Source organism: Molothrus aeneus, chromosome 10 (assembly GCF_037042795.1).
Source record: "Molothrus aeneus isolate 106 chromosome 10, BPBGC_Maene_1.0, whole genome shotgun sequence".
In the NCBI taxonomy this organism is placed as follows: Eukaryota; Metazoa; Chordata; class Aves; order Passeriformes; family Icteridae; genus Molothrus; species Molothrus aeneus.
The window spans coordinates 10,830,799-10,852,968 of record NC_089655.1 but is presented as its reverse complement, the minus strand read 5'-3'; the positions used below and the strand labels follow the sequence as shown (position 1 = coordinate 10,852,968).

At 38.1% G+C, this 22,170-nt stretch overlaps 1 protein-coding gene across 1 annotated transcript in view; it reads right to left on the bottom strand.

Annotated features, from left to right (window-relative positions):
* Positions 1-13,623, bottom strand: part of ZBTB38 (zinc finger and BTB domain containing 38) — a 30,676-nt gene extending 17,053 nt beyond the window's left edge. The window contains exons 1-4 of the mRNA XM_066556349.1: positions 13,578-13,623; positions 8,915-9,051; positions 8,012-8,075; positions 7,130-7,347 (exon numbers count right to left, since the gene is read on the bottom strand). Coding sequence (XP_066412446.1) covers positions 7,130-7,135 — 6 coding nt within the window. The 5' untranslated portion in view covers positions 7,136-7,347; positions 8,012-8,075; positions 8,915-9,051; positions 13,578-13,623. The remainder of the gene's footprint in view (positions 1-7,129; positions 7,348-8,011; positions 8,076-8,914; positions 9,052-13,577) is intronic.
* Positions 13,624-22,170: the final 8,547 nt, after the last annotated feature.

Here is a 22,170-nt window from a genome sequence, read left to right as displayed (position 1 = left end):
CTCATGCACTGGAGAAGAACTGTAACAAAAGCAGATAGCACTGGCAGTACAAAGAAAACCGTGGTGTCTCCAGCTCTGGTTTGTGCTGCTTGCTCTGCCACCAATGTGAACTGTTCAGATCTGAGCTCAGCTCAGGTGGGGGACAACAGCAACAACAGCAGTAACAACAACAACAGCAGCAACTACAACAACTACTACTACTGCTGCTGCTGCTATTACTACTACTTCTACAACTACTACTGCTACTGCTGCTACTAAAACCCCAACAGTTGGCTTGCCTCTCCATAATAATTTCCCAAACTCTTATTCACTCAGAAGCCTTAAAAGTAAGTAGCATGTGATAGTACATATCCACAGTGTTTATGGTTCAGGATCATGAAAATTTTCCTGTGGCAGTGTTTAAACTATCTGAAATTAATACTGGATTCTGGTATTGATTCTCATCTTGGCTGTTGAGAGTAAGGGAAATGTTGAAAATTGTCAGGATAATCTTCATTTCCTAAATCTGATTGTTATTATATCTGAAGTCTGCTCTCTTACTAAGCACTCCAAAAAAGTAAATGGGATTATTTTCATTGATTTCAAGGCAAATTCAATGAGGCTACTTGTTACCTAAGCAACTTTTCAGCTTACACCCACTGAATTTAAACCCGAGATTTGCAGATTCCCATTTCCCCATCTTTTTAATTAATAGGATTTTAGACTTCTTTCTTTAAAATATATAATTTGGCGTAACCCAAAAGGTTGGATACACTTTTCATTTTAAATATAAATTAATACTTTAAGAAGAAAGGCCAAAAATAACCTGTACATATACTTGCTGAAGTCAGTAAACAAATTTCTCAGAACTGATCTTATTTATTTAAGCTTCTTTTTAATCCTGGATTGAACACTTGCACAGAAAGTATAAGTGCTGCCTAAATGCTACATCCAGATATTATTCCAAAAGTCCATGATCAACTGTGATTTTGGCTTCCACAACTGTTTCTTGACCCCTGCATTCTCCTGTTGTCTGGCAGAAGACAACACTTGGGTCATATCTCTTTGCCTGGCCACGTTAGCTAGAACCAGAGTGCTACAAGCAACACCAGCTTCATTCTTATTTAGTGGCTTCAGTTTGTCACTGTGTAAAGCAATATGATCATGCTTGCTTCTGAATGCTGGTGCAAGATTCAAATTGAGAGTGCCTGAGCATTTCTGAAAGACACCATTACCCATGATTTCCATCTGTACTTATAGCAGTGCTCTAAGTATTCTGAATCCTAGAGGAAGGTTTCCATTTGCAGGCCAAGCCTACCATGCCCGTTTTATCCAGCTATTCCAAGCCAAATTGAAAGTGCAATAATAAAAAGTCACAAGAGATATTTTCATTGAAAACATGAGGGGTTTTGGTTAAAATCTTTGAGTATTAGGAAACCACACTGGGCCATGCCCAGAAATCTTTTTATATGGTGATTTTCAAGATGCATGCATTATTGTGAGCACATGGTATGTAAATGCATTGGGCTGCTTAATAAGCATTCACTGACACACATCTGCAGCTTTGCTAATGTACCTTTTATTCCTATGTGGTTGTCAAGGAAACAGGTTATGGCCCAGTATTCTGTCTAAAATATACTGAGCAAGTGTTCTAAGATAATTTACTTAAAATAGATACAACTTGGGTTTTGTAGCTCATTGCTTCTTTAAATGCAGGTAACCTGAATTTATCTAATTGTAATGTTTCACTAATTAGTTTAAACCACCAATGCCATTTTATTGCCTCTGAAAATCCTTTACATTTTCTGTAAAGGAACACATAACATTGCATATTAAAAGTAAACTTAATTACAGAAGACATTTTGAGATATTCTAGGAATTGAAGAGGGCTTTTTGACTTGGGATTGTGGTATTGTGTTTTTCTGGGTTTTCTAGAAATTTGATTCCTTCCTGTACATTCTGCCTGGTGACCTTAATTACTTATTTCAGTTTGGAGATACCACAGCGAGAATGGCTCTGATGCAACAAAGCATTTCCTACCGAAATTTGTGCAAATATTGCCACTGAAATTACTGGGACTTCTCCCTTTCTTATACCCTTTGGTACCAAGAACCACATTAAAAATTAATGAACTAGTCAGAATTTCACCAATTCGTTCATTCAATACAAGTATATCTTAAATCTGAAGCACAGATACCAGGCTTATACTTATACTAACCAAGATTATTATTGGACATTCACAATAAGAGAAAATGAAACTGCTAATATTTGAAAAAGCCGTGCAAAATGTGAACTGTTATTTTGAAATATCCTTTGTGATTATTTATCACAATACTATACCTGAATCTACAAACTGCTCTTTCCAGCTCATGAATCAAGAGGCTTTTTTGTGTCCCTGATTAAAGTCATGTATAAAGGTAGAGATTCTATGAACTATACCCAGCTTAACCAACACAGCAGTGTCGGAAACAGGCACTGGCACTGAGAGTTCCTCTGCCTTTGCTGTGTGGCACAGGTTTGTAATGAACACTCGTGACTGGGATCCAGAGCTGACATTCTGGCATGCTCAGGAGGTTTGTGTGCATATCAAAATGTTTGGTTTGTGCAGATCACTGGAGGCTGTAACAACCTGTTTCAAAAACTATTCTGTCTGATTTTATTTGTCCAATCTCTATGGAAATAGAAAGCTGGTAGGAACTGGAAAAATCCAACAATACTGATATGCAAATAGAGCAATGTGGTACCATAGTGAGAACAAATCTTAAATTATTGTAATAAACTAAAAATTAACAGAAAATATACCCAGGTAATGTAGTGGTGATGGTGTTAAATAATGTAGCTCTATTTCTATGTGAAATTACCCCATAAACTTACCCACCTAAAATCAGGTTGTTCTTCTGTTAGAGTCTTTTAAAAGTGGTATTGACAGGTATTTTCAGCAAAACCATCTCAGTAATTTTGTGAACTGTGTGGCTACAGTATATCAGCCTGCAAAGGGAAAAATCCAAATTTAATGACTGAATTATTAGATGAGTACTAATTTCCACATACATTGCGTAATTCATCAGAATTTTCCCTGGGGTGCTGTTGGGCTCCAAATCTACATCTGGGAATTTTAGAACACACCAGTAATAAACCAGTAGCATTAAGCAAACTTCTGCTGCATTGTTTTATTATGGTTTAACCTGTGTTGTGCAGACTGGACATAATGATATGTTCTAGGCAGAAATGTAAGGATGTTTTCAAGTTTAAAGTAATTATTTTGAAAGACATTTTCTTTCTCCTCTTTCTCTTCCACCACTTTTCTTTTGATCTCTCTTGTCACAGATATCACCACAGGATCTGTGATAATGACATTTCTAGGCAGCTCCTGTTCTCTGGAATACACTTCCTGTATTTCTCTGCTTAAATGATTATTCATCACTGTCAAACATCCTGATTTTATTATTATGTATCAAACATACTAAAAAGCTTTTCCTGTAACAGTATAAAGATTATGCGGAACCGGGTTTTGTTTCAAAGATACTGAAAAAAATGAAATTGTTCCATAGAGAAATTGCAAAATCATGCAGATAAGGCCTTATGACTCAGCTGATAGGCACTCATATAGCAGCAAGTATGGAGCAGCAATTAAGAATACATAGCTCCATCCTCCATTTGCAAATACACCGTATGCTCTTAGCAATAACATTGTACAGGAAATACAGGACCCATTACTTTGGCTTGAAAAGGTAAGAAGGTGAGCTAATTTGTTGTTGTTGTTGTTGTTGGTTTAGCCTGGTACATTTTTAGTATATGTTAATTTGAATAAGAAATCTGTAGCTTACACCTGCCCTTAACAAAGGCCAGAATGAAAAAAAAATGCAGTTAGCCATTATTATTACCTCAAATTCCAATAAAGGCATATTCATAAATGACCAAAATATGATAAATGGTAAGCTTAAACATCATGTTTGGAGGAATCCAACAGTTAAGGATCTTACCAACGCTAAAGATTTCCCAAATTTGATAATACTGGAATTCAAATACAATATTATCCATAAGAAAGCCCTTTTAATACTTAGTGAAGCCATTTATGTGAAAAAGCACAACAGACTCTACCTCAAAAGGGTTAATTGGTACCTATTCATTACTACCAGAATCTGTTTAATAGTCTGACAAATATTATCTGAACACACCTAGTTTCCCACTGAGAGACCTGCAGTTTCAAATCTAAATGAAGTTTAGAGGCAGAAGTAACCTTAATTAGAAAGACCATTGAAAAACAAGTAGGACGGTGTCCAAGTAAATATTTTTTTTGTTTGATTTCATTTTTACTCATGCTTTGCTTAGATTTCCCGTTAAGCAGAAATGGAGTTTGCATGGATAGAGGAACAAATTCCAATTATAAAAAGGGCAGTTCAGTACCAACAATTAGATTTCTGTGATAAAATTAAACACTCCCTCCCCCCAACCCACAAACAAAATAAACCCAAAAACCCTAACAGGCCCCACTGACAATAGCATTTGCAGGCTGTGCTGGAGGTGGGAAAAACTGCACCTGCTCCTCCATGCCCTGGTTAGCCCTCTTAGTAAAAGAATAAAAAGGATGAAGTTTACAGAAGATTTTTTATGGCACCTCTGTCAGCAACATTCTGACACTCTGCATTAGCTGGATGTAAGTGTCACTGAAATACATACAGCAACCCACGTACAGCAGTCAAAACTGGAAACAGCTTGCTAATTACTGGACTCCTCCTAAATAAAGAAATCTGTTTCTATCGCTAGAAGAAATTACCGTTCGTGGCTGCCAATGAGTTCTTCTGGACTCATGAAAGCACTTGAGTTCAGTTATATTCATTACAAGAGGACTTGCACCCCTTAACAAAGAGCAAATCTGCAAATGGATTTAAAACAACCATAGGGAAATGTGCTCATGTAATGGAGCTACTTTTTAAAAATGCCTTGAGTGGATATGTTTAGACACAAAGATATAATAAAAACAGTTTATTGCTAAGTGCCCCATCTTTTCTAAAGATAAGTGTCAGAGGCAATAAATAGATTAGACATATCATTTGCTCAGCATTTCCTTTAAAAATAACCACACAAGAAATAAACAAAGAAGTTTACTTTCTTACTACATTTAATGGTGCCCTCCATATTAACATTTTAGACAGGAAAATAATCAGCAGAAGCAAGCTACTGGAGATAAATCAAATTACAAAAATGCAGGCTTTAATACGTCACTTGAGAGATGCTGTCTGTTACGTTTTCAGTTCTGCTTCTTTAGGTGGAACAGACGAATACTGGAGTGCATGCAATTATTCTTATAATTATGAATCTAATGGTTTTATTGTCATCATTAAGGATTTGCCTATTATGACACATGACAAGTCATATTCCTGAACAGTTATACTCTGCTCATTTGGAATTCACTGAACTGGTATATTTAGAAGTAAATGAGAATTAGTTTAATATTACTCATACTGTCAGGGCTATTATTGATAATTGGCTGTGCTTCTAAATAGCTCCTCTGCATTCACTTTCAGTGCTGAGTCTTCTTCCACACAAAATATACTCATTTTAAAGTCAAGGACATGAAAGGAAAATGGCTTCCCTGCTGCAAAAGTCTCATTGCAGTAGTGAGAATTTCTCAAGTCACGTACAAAGGGCATCGACGAGGAGATACACTACGTTATAAGCTCAGTGGAGACATTCAGTACCATCTGATCTGTGTAGGCAGTTACCTGTGGTATACATAATATTTAACTTCACTGGCATGGTAAAAAATATTAGCTAAAAATAGAAATAAAGAATTATAATACTTAAATTTTGCAAAATTTACAAGGTCTGCAAAATACCGCAGACCACAAGTGAGCTTATTCTCTAAAGGCTTGTTTCAGGTCTGACTGGAGTTCTTTTGCAGTATGCTTAAACACAGTTCTTTCCCTGAACTTCAGACTGGGTCCACTATTTAAAGAAAGGTTTATTAGCATTACTGTGGCTGAATTCAGCAAAGTTGAAAGAAGGTTTAAACCTTCTGATTCTCTACATTTGTCAGCTGCTAAATGCTTTAGTCATATTTTTATACTTGTGATGATAATAAAACTATTACTTTATATACACACAGTACAAACCTTGACCTACATGCAAGACTGGGCTAAATTAAAAAGAAACCAGGGTACGTTTCTGGGAACAACCAATGCAAACCAGAAATAAACCAGGTTTTTGTGTGTACAGCTTTATAAACATGGCATCATTTAAGAACTGATAGCCGCATGGAAACACAAAGTGAGATCACATTCTGAGTTAGAACTAAGAGGAAACAACTGCGACATTTCCATTTGCATTGTGATATTGCCACTAAAGGAATAACATCTTTCTACATCTCTACCATTGAACCTTTTTAAAGGATTTGGTTGCCAAGGAAACTGGTTCTGGCCCAGTATTAATTTGAAAGAAATATATTATATGTGTTGGTGTAAGTAATACAGTACTCATAATTATTGTTATTCTTTATGTTCAAATTCCAGATTTTTACTTAAGGCTGTTAAGTTTTTATTTAATATTTTTTTTGTGTGTGTGAAGTAAAACATATTTCAGTGAACTGATACTCAGTTTAAGCTGACAGGGCCATTTATATCAATCTCTCTCTTTAAAGTTCTCCTACCTTTAAATAACAAGAAATACTGCAGTTTTATGTTTGTAGCCAATACTGAAAATATAAGCATTAAAGCATATTATTCTTTAATTAATATTTCGCACAAAACACAAAACCGCTTATCACAGAATTTAAATATTTTTCTTTTTTCTAATCTTCCTCAATTTTTATTTCTGTCTTTTAGCTGCAAGTTTAGTAATGCTTATAGTCAGCTTTAAAATGTAATGGAATCAATAAGGTTTTCAAAAATTCTTTTGTTGCATAAGCGTTGCCACGCCCTTAGTACATATGATTATTTTAACAGACATGATTGCTTCACTTTCACAATAGATTTTAAAAAAACAGATTAAGAGTAATTGCCATGCCAACATGTGAAGACAACAATTTAATATAGATTGTTTTCATTAACAGTTTAGTACATTTTAAAACTGAAAGCTACATTCCAAAGCCCATTTCATGTTCTTGCAACACTGACCAAGAAAACAGTAAAACATGCAAATCTCAACCTACCTGCATGTACCACTTAGAGCAGTGTTAACATGGCAATGCACCCAGCCATTTTTATGTAAAGCGATGGAGATAAGTTCTGTTCGTGGTCTTCTTGATAATTTTTTAGAAGCAGTTGTCAAAATTCAGCAGCTTGAATAGACTGTGAGCAGGAGAACTGAGTTTATCAACAGGGAAAGCAGAAGTGGGAAAAAAAAGTCCTCATCCAAGGTTTTCTGAAACTGCAAAACAAGGTTGGCTTTTTTTTTTCTCCTCCTCAGAGGGTTCAAAGCTTGAAGCTGACCACTGCAAAGGCCACTTGTCACATTTACTGAAAATCAACCTATTGATATCACAGCTGAAAATATAAACTTGACAACCAAAGCCCATTGCACAACGTGGACTGCGTAAGAGTTAAAAATAGATTTGACGTGCCTCCTACCTGCATAATAAATATGTAAGTTTCAAGTGCTTTAATTCGATATTCACATTAATTAACAATACAATATACATTATTTAAACTACAGTAAATGCAAGAAGAAAAAGGGTGACACCATCTGGAAGCACAGTTTGCTTTTTTTTTCCTTTCCAAGGGCTAATAATGTAGTTTGAATGTGATGACAAGCTAACAGCTCACCACATTGCAAATGAAAAAAGAATTCTTAAGGTGATGCTCAAATATCTAAGCTTGTAATGAAGCACAAACCAGTCTTCACTACTGCATGACATGGCACACAGACCATTTACATACTCACATTTGAGATACTAGGCACAGTATAATGAATTCAATACACAGCATGCACACAGCACAAGCAACGTTAATCCTGCCTGCCATTTTAGGCTTGCAGGAGTAAGATACATACTGCAGCACAGCTCTGGTAAGGGAGGAGGCAGGGGACAGCTCACCTTAAATGCAGTATCTGATTAATGTTGTAAGTGACATTGCGTATCAGCTACAGTCTTGGTTCAACTGGGTGGGAGGGAACAAAGAAAATTGTCATCAACTGGTGATGCAAGATGAGCTCCAGTCACTAACACTGTCAGCAAACTCCAAATTCTACAACGATAAGGTAGTAGGCATTTCAAACTCTTATCAAAATCTGCTTGTGCAATGGCTGAGTCGCCTGCCGAGGAAAACAAAACAGTCTTCTTGCTTATTGGAGAAACGCTGCATCCACTACAGCAACATCCTCTCGATGCAGAAAGATTGCACGTCGCACATATTAAATCCTGAATGCATTTGCTGTGCTTTCTTAATTTTTAAGTTCCAGTATTAAAAAATAAAATTAAAAGCCAATAATAGCAAAAATAATGTAGCTAAAAGTCTAATGTTCAGACAAATAAAACATTTCTTTTTCTCTCCTTTCTGTTTTCTCTCTTTTACAGTCCATCAAAATCCTGAGCAGTATTGACAAACCACACGAGCACCGGGTCTGACTGCATGATCAGCTGTCTGTGTCTACGCTACACCCTGTTAACCACAAGCAGTGTTAGAGCTAAATATATCTGCAATGCAGAAACAGTAGGTGCTATGTGGTACACAATTCTGATTAGTTTTAAGATATTTTTCTATCCTCAGATATAACAAATAAAATAAAATTTGCTGCTGATCTCTGTCAAGCATGGTATCTGCCAGACTTACAGAACATAAAAGCTATCCTAAGTACACTGACCTAGATAACACTAAGAAGACTTAAGCAGCGTGCAAGCATACTCACTGTCAAAGCAAGGAAAACGAAACAATGATTGTCTAATCAAACTGAAAGCAACAACTCACTAGCACAGTATAAATTCCAAAATGCTACGTACTGTATATGCACATCTCATGTTATTGGAAGACGCAAAGCTCCTTTGTTTTTTTTTTTCTCGGCGGCTTTTCTTAGCTACGGTTGCACAATGACATTCTGACATCATGGAGGTCAATGCAGATACTAAAGTGCTGTCGTCTTGAAGAAAAAAAATTGAAATATAAAACCATAGCTGCAAAGATAATAATAATAATGATGATAATTAAAAATTTCACATCACCTACTAAATGTCTTTCTATTACCCTCTGAGATTAATAGCATGTATGTTGTTCAGCCGCATACGTTAAATTGGTATCACCCTCTGCAGAGACTGCAAGAGTAATTGTGGGAATTAGATTCTTGGAAATGTCAAAGAAGGGTTATCATCTGGAAAACTTAAAAATACAGCAAAATATTTTGCATGTATAATGGAAAATATGCAAAGAGAAAAGCATCAAAAACTACCAATCTGATTTTTTTTTAAATGCCTAATAAGCAAAACTGGTGCTATTTTCATTATCACTCTGTCTCCAGAAGGAGAATGAGAGAACCATGCTGCAGTTTACTGTAACCTGAGTTACCTTCCCAGAAGGCTAAACCGTCAGGTGAGGTAAAACAAACCATAAGATATACCTGTTTAGAGAGCAAAACCCCCCCACTATGTTGGTGACTTCTCTCAGCTCTTTATCTCTCTACCTACAAATACCGCAAGATGATATCCAGCACAAGAACAGAACTGTAAAGATTATTGTGTTAGCTCTAAAAATATTCCACTGAAAGATTTCTTTAGGTAGCCATTGTTTACCATATGTATAAGTAAATCTAGATGGCTTCTGACCAATTGCAGAAATAAACAGCTCCTTGTGAGGCCAGATTTGTCCAGAGAAGCGCTAGCTTTCATTTGACCTGCCAGTACGGCTGAGGAAGAAAGCAGCCAAATTTTCAAACACATATTCTTTCCTTAGAAACCTGTGTACATGATGACTTTTTTTTTTTCTCCAAAAGAGCACCTCTTTTTAAAAGGGCAGACTAATACCAAGTATTGTATTAAATCAGAAAATGTTGCACAGCAAAAACTAGGCTGCTGTACATATGTATTCACTTCTTTTCAAAAAACAGACAATCTTATTTTGCTTTTTTCTGCCGTTTTATTATTTTTTTAATGATTAAATAGGTATCTGTTTAATTTGGAGGTTTTTCTTTGGGAAATTATTTGGCATTTTGCTCTCTTTCATTTTAAAGGCTGGGAATGAGATGTTCCTAACAGTCAGTGCTTTAAAATATTCAGAATCCCCTTCCATAAATAGCACATCTGTCACAGAAAGGGAATCCAGCCAACAGAAAGGCAGATCAGACCAGCAAAAACAACTGCTATTCCAATGCATGATTACAAAATAAGTTTGGATTTTAGCAAGCCTTTCTTTATTTAGATTTTTTGCTTGTTTTTAGGTTTTCAGAGTTTGAGCTGTCTGATTATATAGATGCCACCAAATATCAAATTTAGTAAAGTTAAATATGGATTAATTTTGAGGTTTTTTTATGTTCATCTCTTAGTCAAATGTATATTGTCATGTTAGTTTAAAACCATGGCAAAGTTCCTATAGATTTCAAGAACAGAAGACTTGGGCTATATGGAGCAGTTTGTTAAAGTATGATATTATTATTTCAGAAGCAAGTGGTAGTTTTATTTAAAGACAATTATTTCCAGCAAAAGACTGATTTCAGTGGAGTCTCACAATAAATATATCTGTTCCTGCATTCTTGAAGTCAGCATTCTTATTCACCCAGATAAGTAGTGCTCTGGGACAGACACAACAAGGTGATTTGGGTTGTGTGATTTTGGAAACATTAAAACCTGCTGCAAGTAAACACAGCAGAGGAATGAACATCTCACAGTGAACAAGGAAGTGAGCTTGTCCAAATCTTTATGCATATCTCTTGCTTTAATGGGCGATTTTCAGTGCTTAGTAATAGTTTTGCAGGCTTAGATTTGCAATGATTTTGCTTCAGACTCAACATCATTTCAGCTCAGAAATCAGTCTCTAAGTCCTTCTACAATTGCACAATACAAGCCCTACTAAATAAATAAATTTTTTAAATTACACTTGTATGTTGCACAAAGTAAGTCCATTTTTTCAAGGTTGACATATACTGTACGTTACTTCTCAGTCACCAACTTGGATTTAAGTCTAACATGATTTGTACCAAAACTGTTACAGTCCCAAGGTACTGTCTCACTTGATTCCTTACTTCAAAATTGCCTGTGTCTGCAGGGTCAGGACTACCTCTGTCCATGCTATAAGCTTGTGTTGGTTCTGGATTCAATCAGCTTAAAGTGAGCCTATTTCAAGTATCCACACTGGATCTCATGGGCTATTTGTGTTGCAGCCTTTCCCACTTTTAAGCACCCTACTTGTAAACATGCTTCCTCTTCCTTTATTTATCACCACACGAGTGCAACAACATCTTATCTCTCCTCACATACTATAGCTTATCAAAACTGGTGAGGAATGAAGAATTCCAACATTACTTTATATTGAGCATCCTCCTCATGGTATATGGTTTTTTAGAGGAAATGCCCTAGTCCTCCACATTGATCATTTGGCAAAAGGAGGTAGAGTGTGGAAAGACTCACTTGAAGTCCCTAAAACTGTTCTGATTTTTGTCTCAAAGTATCACCACACCTTGTCTTCCTAAGAAGGAAATTCTAAAGGCAGTCTGATAGTCTGGGAACTCTGCCAAGCACTAACCTTGTAGCAGTAAATATCTGGAGGAAGACTGGAGATTTTGAGAAAAAAGTGACAAACACTTTTAATTTTATATGCATCAGCTCACTTCTGTCTTTGTTTGACAGTGGCCCAAGCTGGACCAAGGGACTAAACTGTGCCTCCAGCTATATAAAAGACATACTGCATGTCTTCTATATAGCTGGAGTGTGGGACTTCTGTTTAATAGCAGTGAACATGTTTAATAAGTGAATGAACAAACATACACACACTTGGATTCAGTCCCACCTTAGTACTTACAGTTTTGTTTCTTTTGTTTTTAAAATTGTTTGTCAAATAAATGAGCAGCATACAGCAATCAAGGGACAGAAGTGAAGTTGTGTAAATCATTCACAGGAGTAACAAAGTAATCAAGGGACAGAGCTCCAACCCTCAAGAAACTGTAGTCAACTGTTTGGTCATATCATCCCTGCAAAGCAATGACAAGGGGACATGAAGCACAGCTGGGAATCCAGGGTGGGTGTTTCTAAAAGAGCATTCCAGAACTGGCTACAGCCGATCAGCAAACCTGCTCTTGGAACGATTCCTTCAGCCTCTGAATTTAGCTGCATTAATTATGTTTGTCTCTTCATTCCACTAGTGCCATTGCATAAAACACATTATTGATGAGCACTCAGTTTGAAATCCAGAGTTATTTTGGAAAACAAAAACCATACGCTTTGTCATGAACTAAAATTCTCTGACCTAACACACTCAGGAAAGTATCCATATACCCAGACACTGGGTCTAGTAATTAACCTGCTGCTCAAATGCCTTCCATCCAAACTCCTACTGCTACATCCTCCATGAAGAAGCTGCCTTCTTTGGTACTGCAACCTGCACTATTGTTTTTGGGATGTAGAAAACAAGGCAGGGGGAGGAAAAAAAAGGACTGATGGTAAAACCTCCAGAGTTTGCCTTGTCAGAGCCAAAGTAAAGCACATTTATGCCTGATCCAGCCAACATGCCCTGGACTTCCTTTTGTGTACACATCTAGCTTAAATTGCCCCAAGGACACAGACTCAGTTGAGTGCTGACAGTTTTCCCAGACTTTCCCACAATTCCTTCTATGTCTCTGTATGGCTACGAAGTCTTCCATTATTTGCTGGAACAGAAAACAGTTGTTCTTTGTTATTCCTATGAATGATTTACACAACTTCATTTTTAATTGTCACACTCATATGAACAGGCCATCAAAAATAATATCTAAGTGATCTAAGATGCAAGTTTGGACTCTTGCTGTTGCTGTTAGATGGGGACTTTTCCAGCTGATTTAAAAGAGCAGCATTTAAAGGCAATTCCTTTTATAAAAGGCAAGTACTGATAATCTAGAAAAATAGCAAGTATCTGAATATTATGAAATGTATTCAGATACTCCATTGTATCAATGTGTTATGAATATGCATTAGGAAAAAGCATAGGCTTTCCTACACTGAAGGCTCCCAAACAAGTCATGTATTAAGATACACTGAGATACTGGATGGTTTTTTGTGAAATGCTTCTAAGAGCCACTTACAGTCTAGTACTCTATAAACCATAAATTTTTTAAGGATAGAACACCTGAGATTCGCTGTAAACAAATGGCAAAGAGAATGTCTTAAAACACTGTAGAACCATCCATGGAATCTCAAGAAAATGATACCTTTACAGATATTTGCACTCACCTTTATAGGCTGTATTTCTGTATCATGTGACACTCAAAGTAATTAGCAATAACAAGTGGCTTTGTCTTGGTTTTTCTCTGAATAGTGCTTTAATTACTGATGGGCATGGTCTCTCCATCTAAGGCCCTACCTGCTTTCTAAACTGCTTCCAGACACTGACAAGGGTTTCAAATTTCTGTCTCTTATCACCCCTGGCTAATTCACATGATTAGTGAATGTAGGTATTATATTTTTATCAAATTTACTAAGTCCTTACCACTTTTATTTTTCTCTGTACAAAACAGCACAGCTTGCTTGTGTTGATCAGCTCATCCATGTTCACATCACCTATTAGTTCCAGTTTCAAGGAGCAAACTTTTCTTTTAGAGAGTAACAGACTCAAAGATTTGATATGGAAAGAGGCTTCACTGAGTCACATAAAATCCTGCAGAGATAACAATCATTTTGTCTGAGTCATCCTTGGTAATACCAGACAGTAGACAAGAATGGCAATTAAAAATCGGTTGGAAAAAAAGGAAGTTTCTCAAAGTAGCCAACATAAAATCTATTCAGCCATTTTACATTTTCAAATCATCAAAAACTTTCGTTTAAAAACACATGATTAAAGATACTTCTGGAAGATAAGACTTTCAGAAGAACCAGTCTGTGAATATGATCTCAATTATTGTTTGTTTTCTTTTTCCATGAAGGTTTAGTAGGGACTGTCCACCTATTTTCAAGAACAAACAAGATGAGAATAACACACATTTCTCATTATCAAAAATAGTAACAAATCACTTGTGAATAATGCAGGTACTGGAACAAGCAGGGGTAGGAAGCTGACGTATGTCAGCAGAAGAGAAAATACTTGAAGTCCCACATTTGATAAAATGTCACATAACAGAACAGAGCACTCTCACTGCTTAAAACTCATGTGTAGAGATGACTGCCTCACAGCTCCAAATAATCTTACAAATGTAGAACCAATTCAACCAACAAATCCATTTCAGGCTCACATGCTCAACTTAGCTGTCCAAAATGCTGCTAAATGTGGGCTGCTCTCTGAGGCCAGCAAATCTCAAACCATTTCTCCCAATTAGTGCAGTTGTGAAGCTTGTTCCTTCATTTCTTCCTCTGCTCCTGACAAATGGGAGGGGAGTTCTAAGTGTTTGTCTTTCAACTTTTAACCTGGTATGTGTAATCAAGACCCAAAAGCATTAAAAATGAACCCCAGATCATTTCCTCCAACACCAGAGTGAGATTTGTCTATTCCCACTCTCTTCCACTGCCATTATTTCCACAGCTATGAGTATTTATTGTCCTGACCAGACAGGTCCCTCATTTAAAAAAAAGTTGTTCTACAAATCACAGCTCTCTGCAGTCTGAACTAGTTCAGCCAGAACTGAGGTCAGTGTAAATGAGGGCCTGTTTAAAAAGCTTTCAGTCCTAGATCACTTACAAAATAAATTACATAATTTCTCTGTGCACAAATTCCACAGCTCTTCCATTTGCAGAACTGAAACTGTTCTGATGGTTTGAATAAGTCAGGAAGATAAATGGACACACTAACAGAGAGCTGTATCCCATTAAGTCCTTCAGAGTTTCAATGAAATTTTAGGAGCTGGTGAGCAATGGTAGTGCTTTATTAGAGTGCTGAAGTACAAAAGGCTCTATTAACAATAATAATACACTTTTACAGCATGTTTTATCCAACAATCTCAGAGATCATTACAAACATTAATTGAGCCTAACTATAGCTTGTGATGAATTAGCATTATTATGCTAATTTTATGGATGGAAAGAGAAAAAGACAGAGAGGTTAAGTGATTCACTCAGGAATAGAACCCAGCACCACGTGCACCGGGGGTTATCCCAACCAAGAACTGTTGACAGACTAATCCAAGTGGGATGTCAGATTCAAACATAATAAAGCACTCCCAAAGCCATGATGTAATTGCTCTGAGGAAGTGCTCACCAGCAAGGAAGTAGTGTTGCTGTGGACATATAGCAGGTAAATTTCTTTCACTTGCTCCTTTACTTTGAAACTCTCACTGGACCATTGCAAGATCATTCATAAACACCAAGAATTTCTTACTGGTTATATTGGTTTAGTCAGATACATATCTAAAAGTAGGAGAATATTTTAAATAATGGCCATGAGGCCTGAAGCAGTCATCTGTGTTATTCACATCAATTACGACTTCAAAGAAGAGGACAGCATGACTGTATCCACTTTCTTTAAAATATCATACTGGATATAGAAAGGAGGACCAAACAGTTAAAATAATAAAATATCTCTTCAAGTACCATTCCAGTTTCCTCCAATAATTTCAGCTCTTGGGAAGAACAAAAAACAAACAATAACAACCAAACTTTTAAGAGCTGTTTTGGCTTCCTCTTCTTATTAAATGTCCTGGAAAACACTTCTCACTCGTTAATCTTAGTCTAATTTAATGTATCTCACAATAAGAGCTACAACAAAGTTGCATCTTTGCCAAGCATCAGAGACTCTATTTCAGACAAAAATAATCCTTTGCCTTTTTTCCACCCTTTGTACCATTCATCATTTGCTACTTATTTGACACTGGTATTTTGTTTCATGTGCCTGCTTGGTTTACTACTTTTAGACTGCCTTTTCAATGATTCCTAATTTCCATTATATTTGATGCATTTTTAAACATTATCAGTTTCTAGAATACCACAATCTTTATGCAAATGTGTCTTGTTAGTCCCCAAAAAATTATTTTAATTAAGTCCTTAACAGACTTGTCATTGTTAATAGCAGAAGAAAGAAAATGTTCTCTTATGAATATCCAACAGGGAGTAACTAGTAATTAATGAAAGGTATTTTCCTCTACAACATACTGAATAAATTATTGGTGATTATCATTTTCTCTTTTCATTAATCCTCTTAAAGGTTTCTTACCTGCTTATGCTGAATATGCCTTTTATTTGCTGGACAGTTCTGGCTCTATCAGTTTATTAAAGGTTTCCCTTCTTTCTCATTTCATAAAAATTAAATTAGTGTAACATAGGAGCTGAACACTACAGATATAAGCGAATCAACTGCCGCAACAGCTTAGTCTCTATTTCCAGCTAACTACAAGTTTCCCTGCCAGCAGTATGGTCAATGGGGGGAGCTTTATCCAGGAGATTTCACTTAGTGCCATGAGGATTCCATAAATTAACATCTTCTGAACACTGCTGGTTCAGATATACCAGTCATGACATTACTTCCATGCTGATTCTGACAGAAGTTGACATTTGGAACGAACAGTCAAAATGCTGAGCATAGAAGAGCCCAAAACAGCCAATCAGGACTAAAGGGGCTCAACCTCACACAACTGAACAGGCAAAGTCAGGCACAGAACACTTCTGACCCTCTCCTTGTTCAATATGAACTGAAAGTAAACCCTGAGCCCAGGACCTTGGGTCTAGATGAATATTTTTGTTGTTTTGTTTACTTATATAAGAAAGGTTTAAACAACCACAGATCCAACTACATTGCCAGTTGCAGGATGTAATTGCAGCAGCACCTTAATACCTGAATTAGTTTGAGTAGTGACAGAAAGGAAGATACACAATTGCTCACTTCAGCCTAGGCCAGTCACACAAATTCCTGGGATCCCAGACCTGGTGGAATCACAGCAAAATCCCTAATCTTGGTGATCTTCCAGGTTTCCACAAACACTTGAGGCTGAATCTGTGTCACTCTTCTCAACATAAGGTGTTTGTTCTTGATCCAGGTAAAGGGTTAAGTCCATTCCTTCAAGAACCAACTGCATCACTTTTGTTTGTCCTGCTTCACTGCCTTGCTGTGCAAACACTTGTGCTGGCCCAGGGAAAAGGGGTAGGAACAAATACCTGTGCCTGGGAAGTGGTGAGCCTGCCTCTTTTGGGAAGCAGCTCCTGGAAGAGCTGGCACCACCTTCTGTGCCTGCCACCTCTTAACACAGCCTTGTAATTTGTTTAGACTGGTAGGAGCCAGGCAGAGACCACACTGCTCCCAGTGCCTGGTCCTTCTCAAGGCTGGCTGCTCCCTGGGGACAGGGAGATCGATGGCAGCGAGCAGAGCAGCTGGCTCACCAGACACCCTCCTCCTGTCCTGAAGTAAGGGAGCAGGGCAGGCTAGGGGTGGGAGCCAGGGTCAAAACAGGTCATCAGGCAAGTTCATGACCATGAGGCAGGTCCAAGGTCAGGCTGAGAAGTCAGTCTGCAAGTGAGGGTCAGACACAGCCCTGTGACTGACAGGCAGGTCAGTGATGCCAGAGCAGAGCTGAGGTCAAGCCAGGAGTGGTCCAGCCTCATGATCCCATCAGGACAACAGTGAGAGGAGAGAGCCAAGGTGAGGCTGGGAAGTCAGTCCATAGGTCTGAGGCCAGAATAGTCCACAATGCCCAGATCAACAGGCACAGATACAGGCACAGGTATGGCTGTGGTGAAATAGGTAGTGAATGTAAACAGAGCCTTTGGGCCCATGGGTAGGGCTGTGGGGGAGGCCAATAAAGGGTTATTAGAATCATCAGGGTCCTGACAGTTCTACTTATTCCTCTTCCCTGCTCCTCCCACCCTCCTCATTCTAGCTTAGTGCTTATGAGGCTGCATGTGGAGTCAGAGCAGCTCAGGAGGAAACCAATCCTCTTGGTAAGGTTATTTCCCCACACTGCTGTGTGAACACCAGAACTGGTGCTGTGGAATTGGCTGGAATGTGTGGCTCAGGGCTGAGAATCAATAGACGGGGTAGATGTGACAGTGTGGTCTAAGTGGGGTCTCTGCCACTTGTGAAACTACACTCAGAGTCTTCTGAAATAGCACAGATATGAATTTTCAGATTGCAATTACCTTCTAACATAAGAGCAAGTGTATTGCAAGTGTCACTGCTCACAAACATAATTATAGAATTAATTTTTAAATTTATATAGCTCTACTTGGTGATCTGTATGCAGCTGGACTAGATGGTTGTTGTAGGTCCTTCCCAGCTGAAATATTGTATTCTATAGACACAGTTGTGGATTTACTTATATTTGCCTCCAAGTACTAGAAGACAGTCAGTGTGTCTAAGAGCATAGTCTGGGCTAGAAACATTAAAATAAAGGAGAACCAGTCACAAGGAAGAAGAAAGGGAAAAGGAAACAATGTCTTTTTTTTTTTTTCAAATCAGAGCTTGTTTTTTCTTTCCACACTCTGTGTAACAACCCATCAATGGAATGCAAATTAACATTCATGGTTTTTTTAAACAATAGCCTTTGTGTTCTGAACCACACTGACAAAACAGAACAATACAAAAAAACACGATCACAAAATCTTTTTCCAGCAATGTGCAAACCAGTTTTGTTGGAAACATCTAACTGCAAGGGAATCTATTTTGGAAAGTAATAATAAAGAGAAGTAATAAAGAGAAGTTGGAAGTCCAACTTCTCTTTACTCAGTGGAGAATGTATTTCATTTATTTCTCAAGCTGAATTTCAAACTCTTACATCACTGCAAATTCTATGAAGTCAGTATGGTCCTGGGCTCTAGGTCTAGGCAGCCAGGCTGAGCAGACATAAGCAAGGGCATAACTCAATTTCCAGGATTTTTGTTATCAATGAAAAATGCACTGAAAAGCACAGTGCTTCACTGTCAGAGACCTGACCACTCACTGTGCTTGCAAATACAGAAAACAGAATGTATCACCTAAACCTATTGCCTTTTGAGTGGAAGGCACCGAGAGAAAATATTCATGATACTTGATGCCAGCTTTACTTCTGAGTAGGAACACTAAAAGGTAAAAATACATGTAAAAGCATGCTTTCTCCTGAAAAAAATGAAGTTTGGAAACCTAATCATGATTGCAGTTACTGCTGGTAGATGTCAGCTCCTGTGGAAAAGAATTTATCTGCTGCCCGATTAAACTGCTGTGTAATCTCTGTTTAGGCCCAATCACTGCTTTCAACCCACATGTGTAAAATATCCCAACCTATCTTTCATGTGGGCAGAACCACATGGCCTGAGAGACCTTCCTGGAAAGTGTTGAATAGCTCTGCAGGACTGTAGAACATCTGTCATGAAGGTGTCACAAATGACTGGTCCATTGGTACACTGGCAGTGCTTGGCAGAGGTGCCCCAAGTAGAGCCAACATGAGAGTTCACCTGCTCCAAGCATGTCCCACTCAGGGGTGGAGGCTGGGCACAGCCTGCTCTGGTCCAGGACAGCTCACAGGGTCTCACTCACGACAACTGTTTATAGGGTTGCAGAAGAGTTGGCTTTAGTCATAGCAATTTTCCATCCTGGTCACAATCAGGGTCAGTGACTTTCTTCGAAAGTTTGATAATAAAAATGTTGTTCCACTCAAGTTGTTATTCAGGCTTGAAAACTAATTTTCCAAGGCTATTTTTTGAAAAACGGGACCTGACAGAGTTTCTGACAAGCTCAAGAGGAGCTTAGTCCAGGTGCTGTTCATAAAGGCCGAGGCTTAATGGGTGTTTCTGAGATGATAGTGCAGCCCAGGGAGCAGGGGGGGATGCACCACCAAAGAAGGCAACCTCAAAGATACACTCCAAGGTGTTTCTGTCTACATTCTCTGAAATGATAACCACCAACGACTGTCACCACTCTGAAATCCTCTGTGTAAACCATCAGAAGATATCCTCTCCATTTACAGTGGAGAATATACAAATAAACCATCATAATCCACTGAAGGGAGAAGGACCACCACAAGGACAATTGGTTTCTGTTTGTCTTTTCTGCACAGCATGCAGTTCTCAGCCGTTTTCAGCCTGTGGTTACTCACTGTGGGTGAGCAGGTTGGCTGGTGCTGCTCTCTGAGGTTCTCTGCCACTATAACCAGAGAATAGTGGACCAATGTCCATTTTACAAAAGCAGAGTAAGAGCAGAGACAAAATAGTGTATTTTGCATTATGCATTTAAAGCATTAAAACACAACAAAGCAAAAGTAACTTAAGAGAGCTTTTTAGAGCTCTCATAAGGGATAAGGAGAAAGGCAGAAATTAGCTACATCCCTCATTAGCTTTTGCCTACCTGACAAAGATTCTACTGGCATTACCTCTTACTTTTATAAGGAAGAGCTCTATGGGAGCAAAGGATTTGATGATCCTGGAATATTTAGTGTCTTGACAAATATAACATGCTGAGCATACTTGTTTGAGAAAGTCTGTGATTGCCTTAGCTTGTGGTCTACAATCATCTTACTATGATTAAACTGCATAAAATCTGGTATTATCAAAAGTTTTATCAACTGGAATTTACTTTAACTGCAAACTCCAGTTTGCAGTTTAAAAGATACCAAAATTACTATTGTTATAACAGCCACCATAAACCTGCATTAGTGACTGAACTTAAGACCATCTGCTCCTGGGGCTGTAACCCCAAAGAAGCCACAGAAAGGAAAAACTGTGAACTGCTTCCTGATATCCAGGACATAGGGCTCTTTGCCAGGACAAGTGCTTGTGAACAAGACACTCAGAAGAGAGGCCTCATCGATCACACAGCTTGTGTTACCAGAATTCTGTAGAGATGACTGTTTCAGTTTGCAGTTATTCTAAATCTGGTCATGTTACTCCAGTCTTCACGCAGACAGTACTTTTTTCCACCTGTCAGCTTGGACTTTCCCCGTCCTCCCTGTAGCAGGACTCTTCAGAGCAGGACTCTCCTGCTCTGATTCAACACTGGGAATAACAGGGTAAAATAAGAAAAGCAGCAGGATTTCAAATTACTTATGGAGGAAAAAATATTAATAATTCCAAGTTGTTTTATTTTCTAGTATTTGTCAGGAGTAATTTTTAGGTTCCGTTGCTAATATGGAGCTATGGCATTATATAGATTGTTTTCATATTTTTACATAGCAATTCAGTGATGTTGAAATGTGTGCATTTCTAAAGGACCTGCTCAGGAGTTGTGACTTGTACAGATCAGACATCCTGTGTTGTTTTTGACATCCTGTGACGTTTTCTTCACTGAGCTCTTGGTTTAAACAAGCGCTCGAGAAGGCGGCCCCGGAAAGGCCCGGCCGAGCAGCCCAGCCCCAGCCCCGCGGTGGCTGCGCAGGGCGGCAGGGGCAGGGCTGGGCGGCTGCAGGCAGCCGCAGGGCTCAGCTCACACACAGACTTCGGGCTGCTTCTGTTTTCCAAGTCATTACCTGCGTACCATTCTCTCTGCTACACTGCGACGCAGGCAACTTTTTCCCCCATCATACCTAAAATTCAGGGCTCATTCCAAAGTGGAACTCATTATCAGCTGACTTTAGTTTTCAGTCTCTGGCCAAACTGTGCTGTACGTATGACGACGGTAACAGGCTAAAATAAAGACCAAGCTGTGGGCTGTGGTTAGGCTCATACTTCCTCTTTTTTTTTTTTTTTTTTTTTTTGTGTACTTCAGGTTACAAAGAGGGATCTCATTGGCTCATCTAAACCCACTGCCAAATAAGCAGGTTTTAACTACTTTTTCATCTGCTTGCCAGATCTGCAAGACCATGTGGACAAGGCCACTGCTTTCAAATTTAAATGTCACAAGTTGTGCCTGTCAATATGTAGGGAATGGTACAGTAATGCAGCAGCTACTGAAATTTACCCTGAAGTACAATGTAACTTTTTTCCTCATCGCAGCGTTATGAGATAGGATTTGGGGATCCTATTAATAGGAAGTGTATTAGCATTTATTTAAAAATAACTTCTAGCTTCACAGATCTTTATCAAAGCTAAAAGCAAATATACCCTGTAAAGTTAAACATTAAAACACAAGCGAACACCAGATTTGCTTTCGTTTAGTTTTATAATCATTTAAAAGCTGACAATTCATTTTCTGGTGTATGTACTTATGAATGATCTCTTGGAGTTCACAATGCTGGCAAAATTTTCAATTAAAAATTATT